The sequence below is a fragment of the Myxine glutinosa genome, chromosome 11 (genome assembly GCF_964187855.1).
Source record: "Myxine glutinosa chromosome 11, kmMyxGlut1.1, whole genome shotgun sequence".
NCBI lineage: Eukaryota > Metazoa > Chordata > Myxini > Myxiniformes > Myxinidae > Myxine > Myxine glutinosa.
The window spans coordinates 34,821,893-34,833,093 of NC_136271.1; the positions used below are offsets into that span (position 1 = coordinate 34,821,893).

The 11,201-nt window shown below is 44.4% G+C and overlaps 1 protein-coding gene across 1 annotated transcript in view; it reads left to right on the plus strand.

Annotated features, from left to right (window-relative positions):
• The window catches only part of ATP23 (ATP23 metallopeptidase and ATP synthase assembly factor homolog), a 40,840-nt gene that overhangs the window by 28,667 nt on the left and 972 nt on the right, over positions 1 to 11,201 (plus strand). Inside the window, exons 2-5 of the mRNA XM_068104517.2 lie at positions 5,456 to 5,501; positions 5,847 to 5,928; positions 10,681 to 10,818; positions 11,089 to 11,172. Coding sequence (XP_067960618.2) covers positions 5,456 to 5,501; positions 5,847 to 5,928; positions 10,681 to 10,818; positions 11,089 to 11,172 — 350 coding nt within the window. The remainder of the gene's footprint in view (positions 1 to 5,455; positions 5,502 to 5,846; positions 5,929 to 10,680; positions 10,819 to 11,088; positions 11,173 to 11,201) is intronic.

Consider the following 11,201-nt stretch of genomic DNA (forward strand, 5'->3'; position numbering starts at 1 on the left):
GAACGGTCACGATTTTATATCTCTCTCTGCTTCGGGATTTCACCACGAATGGTCAAAGTTCACGAGCGCTCTTGGCTTTCTCCCGGCTTGTGGACCAGAGGTGAACGGTCGCCAATTATCTCTTGCGTTGGAACATTGGTGCCGGGCAGCCACAGTTCATAGCGCTCTTGCACTGGGTCACGTGGGTGCTGGTGAGGCGGACGACGAGGACGAGCGCAGCTGAGTGAACGAGGGCGTGCTGAGGCCTACTTCCCGCCAGGGCCTGTGCCGTGCCCAGATTGCGCGCTCGGGGCCTGGACGATTCCCGATGGGGTTCAAGAGCCACTTTACTTAGAGCTAAGTGCCCACACACACATTTTTACTTTCGTTCTTTTACATTTCCCCTTGTGTTGTATACGAGTCTGTATGGGGACGTTCCATTTAGCAACCTCAGTATTATTGTGCATTATTTTGTTTCCGGCATTTCTTCAATAAAGCCGGTATTTTTGTACATTTTACATCCTGTGTCGGCTTGGAATTATCGCATGTTCGAAGACGTCTTGTGGACCCGTACAGGTAAACGCTCGTGGCCTTTCCCACCCTACCTCCCCCCCCCCCCCTACCTCCCCCCCGTGCGTATAAAGAAGGTCCGCCATTGACTGAACGCCTCAGAGTTAAAGCTAATTTGGCCATCCGTCGCCTTGCGGTGTTCACTACAGGATAGACACACGACAGTATCTTAGGAGCTCCATAGTCCAAAGATACTCCTTTGGGACACTCCAAAGATACTACAAAGCTCCAAAAATACTCCAAATATACAGTGCATTCAGAAAGTATTCAGACCCTTTCACTTTTTCACATTTTGTTATGTTGCAGCTTTATGCTGAAATCATTTAAATTCATTTTTTCCCTCATCAATCTACACTCAATACCCCATAATGACAAAGAGAAAACAGGATTTTAGAAAGTTTAGAAAAGAAAGTTTAGTTTAGTTTTAGAAGTGCTTCAACTAAGTACTGAGGTAAGGGTCTGACTACTTATGTCAATGTGATATTTCAGTTTTTTCTTTTTAATAAATTTGCAAAACTAGTCTAGGACTGATGGGTCAGTCCCATTACTTTGCCTGATAACTACTCCAAGATGAAGGACCATATATAGATAGGATGGGAAACACCAAATGCGCATTGTTCGAGAAGGGCACCACCATCCGGAGGGCCGGTGTACCCACTAGTACTATAATTATATAATTCAAGAAGTTTCAGTTTGTTTGTTTGACTTTAATGCGCTCTTAAACAGATAGATGGAATGAAGTGAAAACTTGTGGTTGTACTTGAGGTTCTGCGTCGCCTTCGTGACGCTGTGCGACGCAAACGGCCGGACCTGTGGGCAGCGGGCAATTGGCAGCTCCATCACGATAACGCACCCGCCCATTCTTCACATTTGATAGAGTTTCTTGGCCAAACACAACACACCTGTGCTTCGTCAGGCTCCCTACTCTCCCGACATGGCTCCGTGTGACTTCTGGCTTTTCTCCAAGCTGAAAATGCCCCTGAAAGGGACCAGATTTCAGTCCAGAGAAGACATCATGCGGAATGCGACGGACCAGCTGCGCGCCATCCCAAAAGAGGCGTTCCAGCGCTGCTTCCGACAGTGGCAGAACCGTTGGGAGAAGTGTGTGGCAGCCCAAGGGGACTACTTTGAAAGACATCAGTATAAGTTTGTTGTATCTGGATACGAGTATTTTTTATGAACAAAGGTCGGATACTTTTTGAACACACCTCGTATATATATATATACACAAAGAATTAAGTTAAGCACCCCTACACAACGAATTAGGGTAAGCACCCCCTAATATATATTCTTTGTGTATATGTATACATTGGCATATATTCTAAGGTATGTGAGATCAAATAATGATTGGTATGACATTAGCAATTATCCATTGATGAAATTGAGTGATCAAAGTGAAAAAAAGTGATTGGTTGAGTCAGTGATCCGATCACGTGGGTCCTACACACGTTATTGATGCAAAGATCGCTAGAGGTCTTCTCAGAACAATGACTGTACGTTAGAAAACATAAACGTCATCCACACTGTCCGTGATGGACCTATAGCTCCATACTTAAATTGAGGTGCAAATATGCCTAAAATTCCCAAAAAATTACACCTTAAATTATTCAGAATAAAATATTGAAAACGGCATGATTGTTATGTTTTTATGTGACCATAATATCACTTCTCCAGAAAATACAGCAATATCATGGGTATATTACACTGTTTTGACGACAACAAACTTGTAATGTGCGAGGTTGTAAAAAAACGGGGGGGGGGGGTGCTTAACTTAATTCTTTGTGTATATATATATATTCGTCGATGCCGTTATCGATGTCGTCGATGATGTCGGAATTGCCGTTATCCACCGTCAAGACATCAAGACCAACCTCATCTCCATCTCATCTGCTCCATCATTTGAACACCTGGCTTTTAAACTCTCTGGTTGCACGCAGTCAGTCATGGCTGTCGTCTACCGCCCTCCCAAACCACACCCATCATTCCTGTCTGACTTCTCCTACTTTTTGACCCAGCTATGTTCCCTCTCCCCCTCAATCCTCCTCCTTGGTGATTTCAATATCCACATGGACTCCACTGACTCCACAATAACCACTGACTTCACTGATTTACTCACCTGCTTTAACCTCACTCAACATGTCGACTTTCCTACCCATATCCGTGGTCACATTTTGGACCTTGTCTGCTCCACTGGATTAAATTTGCACCATCTCTCTGGCTCTGACCTCACCCTCTCTGACCACTTAGCCATCACTCTGACCATCAACATCCCCGCCCCAACACCAAGGCATTATCACACAATCAACTTCCGTAAGCTAAACGCTCTTTCACCTACCTCATTCTCATCCACCCTCTCTGAAAAAATGTCCACTTCTCCCTTCATTGACCTCCACACCCCTTCCGACCTCACTGACTACTACAACCACACTCTCTCCTCCTGCCTTGACCAGCTTGCGCCTGTAAAAACCAAAACAGTTTCTTTCACCCATTCTGCTCCCTGGTTTACCCCTGAACTCCGCCTGATGAAAACTCGTGCTCGCCAACTTGAAAGACTCCGCAATAAAACGGGTCTCACAGTTCACTCCCAAGCCTACAAGGACCACCTACAACACTACAAAGATGCCCTCTCCCGCGCCCGCTCTGCCTACTACTCTCAAATTATCCACTCTGGCTCCGGAAACCCAAAAGCACTCTTCTCGACAATAAACAAACTCCTCCGCCCCCTGAACACCACCACCCAGTCATTCACAGTAGACAACTGCATCTCCTTCCTCTCTTTCTTCCAACGCAAAATTGACAACATCTACAACAGCTTGACCACCGCTGCACCCGCTCCCCCTCCAACCACCTGACCCCCCTTGTCCTGCCATCCCCTGTCTCGGTTCTCCCCAATCTCCCCTACTGACCTCTCTGAACTCCTCATAGGAATGAAAACTGCCACCTGCACTCTTGACCCCATCCCCTCCAGCTTTGTCAAAGCCTCCCTCCCTGCTCTCTCTCCACTTATCATTGCAACAATAAACTCCTCCCTGTCTACAGGCATCGTCCCACCTTCCCTCAAAATTGCTGCTGTTACCCCCATTCTAAAAAAACCTGGTCTAAACCCTGACACCCTAAACAACTTCAGACCCATCTCCAACCTACCATTTCTGTCAAAAGTTTTGGAACCCGCTGTAGCCACTCACCTCAAACATCATCTCTCTGCCAATAACCTGTATGAAACATTCCAATCCGGATTCCGCTCCAACCACAGTACTGAAACTGCTCTCCTCAACATCACCAACGACCTTCTCCTCTCCTCTGACGCTGGCAACCTCAACATTCTCGTCCTCCTCGACCTCAGCGCTGCCTTTGACACCATCGATCACACTATCCTCCTCACCCGACTTGAATCCACCTTTAACGTTACCGGCACTGCCCTCTCTTGGATTAAATCATACCTCTCTGACAGATGCCAGTTCATCTCCATCAATAACTGCAAATCCCCCACTGCTCCCCTCCCCCAAGGTGTCCCCCAAGGTTCAGTTCTTGGCCCCCTCCTCTTCATCCTTTACCTGTCCCCCCTCGGTCACTTAATCCGCCGTCATGGTCTCCAATTCCACTGCTTCGCCGATGACATCCAGCTTTTCATCTCCACCAAGTCCGTCTCCACCGACACCCACTCTATCCTGACAAACTGCATCACTGAAATAAAATCCTGGCTTCAAATCAACTTCCTCAAGCTTAACTGTGATAAATCTGAAATAATCATCATTGGCCCAAAAACGCTCACAAAATCCACCCATAACTTTGCCCTCAACATCGACGGTATCCCAGTATCCACCTCCCCTCACATCCGGAATCTTGGCGTCATCTTTGACCAAACCCTTTCCTTCGACAAATACACTAAACAGATCACAAAGTCAGCCTTCTTTCACCTGAAAAACATTGCCCGTCTCCGCTCATCCCTCTCCTCCACGGCTGCAGAAACCCTCATCCACGCCTTCATCACCTCCCGTCTGGACTACTGCAATAGCCTCCTCTATGGTTCACCCTCAAAAATCACCAATAAACTCCAATACATTCAGAACTCCGCTGCCCGTCTACTCACCCATTCCCGGACCCGTGACCACATCACCCCCGTCCTTTACAAGTTTCACTGGCTCCCCATCCCCCAGAGAATCCAGTACAAAATCCTCCTCTTGACATACAAAGCCCTCCATAACCTGGCCCCATCCTACCTGGCTGACCTCCTCTCCAGACACACTCCCACCCGCAACCTCCGCTCTGCTGGTACCAACCTCCTGACCCCCTCCATCCGGACCAAATTCAGATCCTGGGGGGACAGGGCCTTCTCCATCGCTGCTCCCACCCTCTGGAATTCACTACCTCACACCATCAGAGACTCCTCCTCACTCACCACATTCAAAACATCACTAAAGACCCACCTGTTCAACACTGCATTCAACATTCAACCCACAGCATTTAACCCCTGACTATCTCTTCTCCTTCTACCTCCTTTTGCTTTAAATATTTCCCTATTGATTCTTGTCTTTTTGCAATTGTTGTTTTCATGTATTGTTATGCATTATGTTTGCCACTCTGTCAAAGCGCCTTTGGGCTTCTGGAAAAGCGCTATACAAAATAAATGAATTATATATATATATATATATATATATATATATATATATATATATATATATATATATATATATATATATATATATATATATATATATATATATATATATAAACTTTGAGTTGGTTTTACTTTTGTTCTCCATTCTACAGTTCTCACAATTTTGTTGAATATGCATTCACAAATTTAAAATGTAATCGATTTTAAAGAGAACTATCTGTGAATATTCTTGCTGTTTAAGAGGAAAATTACATTTACTGTTGATTATATTTGCTCTTTACCTTACAGACCCTATTGCAAAAGTGCTTTTGGAAGCATTAAAGGAAGCAGGCTGGTAAGCTTGCATTCGTATCACAACAAGATGAATGAACCTGGCCTTGCATTATACCTAAGATGTTATTAACTAACAAATGAGGGAAAAAATGAGAGAGAAAATGAATGCTGGAGAATTTAAAGATTTCTTGCTGTGAGGTTAATGAATGGAACATGAATTAACCGTCAATGAGTAACATGTACACCCGAGCGTAAAATTCTCCGGTTGTCAATTTTCTCTTAATTCAAGCGTCACAAACTTAAGTGCACAAACAGAGAGGCTCCGAATTATTTACTTTGGAAACGGCGTTGATGGTACACTCTGTTCACCGGGCTCTCCAGGTTACATGATGCGTTGTATCCACAGCCCGATGGTTAAGGAACGTCACTTTTCATGCGAGGAGTGTACAAGGAAAGTTGCTGGAGGATTCGATTCAGAAACTTGCCAGGTATTATTCACAAAGCCGATTTGTAATATCTGTACGGTAATTGTACTTGCGGAATAATATAATTCCTAACGACTGATGATTGGGAAGCGCAAGGCAAAAAAGACAAGTTGTCGCAGCTGAACTGCGATCAAAAACTAGAATTTAACCTTGGACACTAATCATTTAAAGCGGGATTGTTTTAATCAACATCGAGGCTTGTGGAAGAGCAAGATGACAGAGGGTAATTTCAATTGACAATCAGGTTTCCACCAATCTAAGCTGCTGCAAATGTCAATTGTGTTCAGTATAGATCTGCGTTAATTGTCCCCCGTCACACCGCGGAGCGAAAGGCGGACTATGGTTCTCCCCTCCGTCCGTGTCCATCCGCCCGTGTGTCCGTCCGTCCGTCCGTGCGTGCATGCGGGCGTGCGTGCGTGCGTAAGCGAAGGACCGAATTCTAATTTGGTGTGTGGGTGCAACCCACGCCAAAATAGAAGATGGCCGCCGCCATGTATGTCTGACGCCATGTCTGAACCTTGTGAGCAGAATATCTTGAAAAATAAGTGAAGTACCAACTTCTAATCTGGTGTGTGGGTGTATCTAGGCATAAGGAAGAACCCTCTTGAAAATTGGGTCGCCATGTCAAAATCCAAGATGGCCACCGCCATGTATGTCTGAACCTTGAGTGGAATATCTTGAAAAATAAGCGAAGTACCAACGTCTAATCTAATATGTGGGTGTATCTAGGCATAAGGAAGAACGCTATTGAAAATTGGGTCGCCACGTCAAAATCTAAGATGGCCACCACCATATATGTGAACCTTGTGAGCGAAATATCTTGAAAAATAAACGAACTACTAACTTCTAATCTGGTGTGTGGGTGTATATAGGCATAAGGAAGAACGCTATTGAAAATTGGGCCGCCACGTCAAAATCCAAGATGGCCGCCGCCATGTATGTCTGAACCTTGTGAGCGGAATATCTTGAAAAATAAGAGAAGTACCAACTTCTAATCTGGTGTGTGGGTGTATCCAGGCATAAGGAAGAACGATATTGAAAATTGGGTCGCCACGTCAACATCCAAGATGGCCGCCACCATATAGACGGCATTTAATATGGATTTTTTTTTTTCTTGACTTGGGTTTACTTTCTTAAATCAGTATATCAATCTGGTGAGTTTCTTTTACACTTTGGTGATTTATTTGTTAAAAGAACCATGTCACTGATTCTGTCGCAGCAAGAAGTCAACAGGATTATATCACAGGTGGCGTGGCAAAATGTACGGACAGGTGCATTTGATGATTGGCTTCACAGTCGGGTATACAAGGGTTGTTGCGTTCTGTATTAGTGGAAAACAACTGCTGCACGTCTCCAAAAGTTATTGCCGCTTCCTCTGGAGATGGTCCGTCAACTCGACAATGCTGTTTGTCATGGAGTGGTGGCTTTACGAAATTACGGCATGAAACAGCGTGCTATTGCTTGGCAGTATGGCATCACTCAAGGTCAGGTGTCAAAGATCCTGAAACGAAATGCTCAGAGGGGTGTCCCTACTCCAATACTGAGGCCAGGACGTCCCCGCAGAACCACAAGGAGGGATGATCACCAGCTGCACCGGTTAGTCCGCAATGGCCGTACCAAGTCAGCTAATCGGCTTAGGTCTGAGTGGCAGCAACTGACAAATGTGCCTGTATCCAGAAGGCTAGTCAACCAACGACTGGTTCAAGCAGGCTATCGTGCCAGGCGTCCCCTGAGAAAGCCACGCCTGACCAGACAACACCACCAGCGCCGATTGCAGTGGGCCAGAGAGCACCGTCAATGGCAGCCAGGACACTGGAATCACGTGATCTTCAGTGACAAATCTAGATTTCTGGTCTATCGTCAAGATGGCCACGTCCGAGTTTGCAGACAAGTGCATGAAGCCTACAACAAAGATTGTATAGTGCCAAGAGTCCAAGCTGGAGGTGGTGGGGTGACCGTTTGGGCTGCTTTTCATGCAGGGGGCAAAACTGACCTGGTTGTTCTGAATGGAAACCTGAACCAGTTCAAGTACAGGGCCATTCTGGAAGAAACATTGCTTCCATTTGCTCATGCAGCCTTTCGAGGAAACATTGTCTTCCAAGATGGCAATGCACTGCCTCATCGTGCTCGCATGATCCAACACTTTCTTGCTGACCGTGGTGTAGAGCATATGGAGTGGCCTGCCATGTCCCCGGATATGAATCCGATAGAGAACTTGTGGGCAGAATTAACACGTCAAATCGACCACTTGGACCAGCAGCCGACCTCTGTGCGTGAATTGCAGCAGGCTATTGTCACTGCATGGCAAGCGATTCCTGTCCAAACCTTGGCAAATCTCGTGAACAGCATCCCTCAACGTGTACGTGCTCTCCTGAATGCTCGTGGGGGTTAGACGAAGGACTGAACTGTAATTTTACTATCCGTAATCCCAGTCGTAATTTAACTTTTGTTTTTGTTAAAAAAAAATTTGGCTAATGTGCAAAATAAAGAGATACTTCTGGAAAACGTACAGAAGTTTAACACAGTACTGTCCGTGAATTGAGTTCGATATCGGTTTACATCACTTTCAAGGATCAATTTATTTGTTTTGAAATGTCAAATGTGGTTTTTGTTTCTTTTAAAGGTCACATTAACAAAATCTAGAACAATTTCAACATAATTCCAATGAACCTTGGTTCTAAGACATCTTGAAAAGTAAGTTCACCCCCACAAAAAAAAAATTCCATATTAAATGCCAAGTCTGTATATATATATGTCTGAACCTTGTGAGCGAAATATCTTGAAAAATAAGCGAAGTACCAACTTCTAATCTGGTGTGTGGGTGTATCTACGCATCAGGGAGACCGCCATTGAAAATTGGGTCGCCAAGTCAAAATCCAAGATGGCCGCCTTGCGTCTTCCACTTTGTCAACTCACATCACTTCACCGACGGGGGACCTAAGCGTAACGCTTGTTATTACTACTATTACGAGGGCATGCTGAAAAGTAATGCCTCCTATTGTTTTTCTCTGAAACAAGTACAAATATTTGAATGAAACAAAGAAAGACATTAACATCAATCTTTTTTTTCTACCATCATGCATCTATTTCTCAACATAATCACCACAGCGGTTCTGCTGCATCCTGCTGACTTAATCAGTGCTTCAGAGCAGCTCGACATTCAGCCTCCTCTATCTATTGGCAAAAGGCGCTAAATAAATACAATTATTAACTCACCTGGACGACCGTCCAGTTGAGTTCATTACATACTGAACCCTCCGTCGTCCGGCGTCTGTCGTCCGTTAGCTTTTCGACGTTAACACTCCAGCAACCACAAATATCAACCGATTCTGATCAAACTTGATATGCAGCATCCTTACCCCAAGGACCAGGTTGGTGTTACATTTCAGCCCGATCCGTCACAAAATGGCCGCCATATTGTTTTCAGCTCCAAAACGACGTTAAGACTTTAATGTCCACAAATATTTATGGATTTTGATCAAACTCGGTGTTTGAGACTCTTACCACACAAGGTAGGTTGCTGTCGCATGTCAACCCGATCTGTCACAAAATGGCCGCCATAGGCCAGTATATTTTTTCAGCTCTGAAACGACGTTAACAATCTAGCGTCCACATATATTGATGAATTTTCATCAAACTTGGCATGTGAGACCCGACCTACTTTAAAGTTGTCCAGTCAGTTCAGTTGAGTTCTGCTTCCCTGGAACCTCTAGTTATTATTATCATCGGAAGAAAAATGTTCTCCATGACGGTGTTCCTTATTTGGTGAAGAGATGAAAATTTGACGGAGTTCGCCTGGTGATCTTTTGTGGCGGTTCTCCATTGACCACCTCTTACTCAAAGGATCGTAATGGTGCAACCGACACCCATTTCCAGCATTTCATGCTTCACAGCACTGATGTTGTGCTGCCCTCTTGACTAACATTGCACCGAGACATCTTGCGTCAGAATCATGAAACTTGGCACCCAGTGGTGGGAAGAACTAATGTGTGAACTGTGCTTTGTTTCATTCAAATATATTTACCCTTATTTGAAGAAAAACTATAAGAGGCATTCTTTTCAACATGCCCTCATACAACAGCACATTCTGAAGAGAGTGCTTCGATGGGAATAACAAACAGGAAGCAAGTGTTGAATGAAATGAATTTATAGCTTAAACTGCCTTTAAAGACCGATTTTAAATGACCTTTAGGGTGCTCCTCTCAGCAAGTTTCATGATGTTGGGACCTCAGGGTTGAACCCCATCTATATATCTTCTATATATATATAAAAGAAAGTTTTTGTTTGTTTGTTTGTTTGTTTGTCTGCACGCGCTAATCTCCTGAACGGTGAAAGATAGGAGTAAACCTCTAAAACAAAAAATGTCGGGACGGGCCCCTGGAAGGTTATAGGCTAGGTGGCCAGGTCGAGACCACTTCAGCCGGGCTGGGCCCATTTCGCAATTAAAAGCTGAGCTGAATTATAGTAGTCAATCTTCTACGGCCGCGAGTAAAAGCTGAATTGTAGTAAATTCATTCAAAAAGAACCCGGGCAACGCCGGGTACTTTTGGCTAGTATACTATAAGTCAATGCCAATTGTCTACTAATTTCCTTCAAAATCCTAATATCCATGTCCGGACCATATTACGTAACAGCTTCTCCATGCATGACCCTTGTATATTTTTAAAAATAACTTTTGTTAATTAAGAAATGGGCCAGATGTTATGGTTTTTTTGCACGATTGCATTTCATATCTTGATCTAAACTTTGTTTCAGCTGGTGTTATGTAAAAATGTGATATCGAACCAATCGCTTATGAACCGCATAGTAAACCACGAACTTATTCATGCCTACGATCACTGCCGTGGCCAAGTGGACTGGTTTGGAAGCATTGACCATCTGGCCTGCTCAGAGGTGAGAATTTTGTACTTCCTGTCGAGTTGTTTCCCTATATTCTTGGCTCAGTTGTTTAACCCTCAACCCCCTGCCATCCCCCCCCCCACAAAAAATAAAATAAAAATCAGGTGATTCGCCGTGCTAAAGCTTAAATGTTCTGACACTTACTCCACCTGATGTTATTTGTTCAGCCATATTTGATTAGAATTACCCTATTATAGTGTTGGATTTCTGTTTTGCCACTTGTGTATATGGAGAAGTGTTATTCATAGACTTCTCAAATTACAGATTCGAGCTGCAAATCTGAGTGGCGAATGCTCCTTCTTCAACGAGCTCTCTCGTTTAAACTTCGGCTTCAAAAGACATCATCAGGTAAACGTCTTGTTGGAAGAGCTAAAATG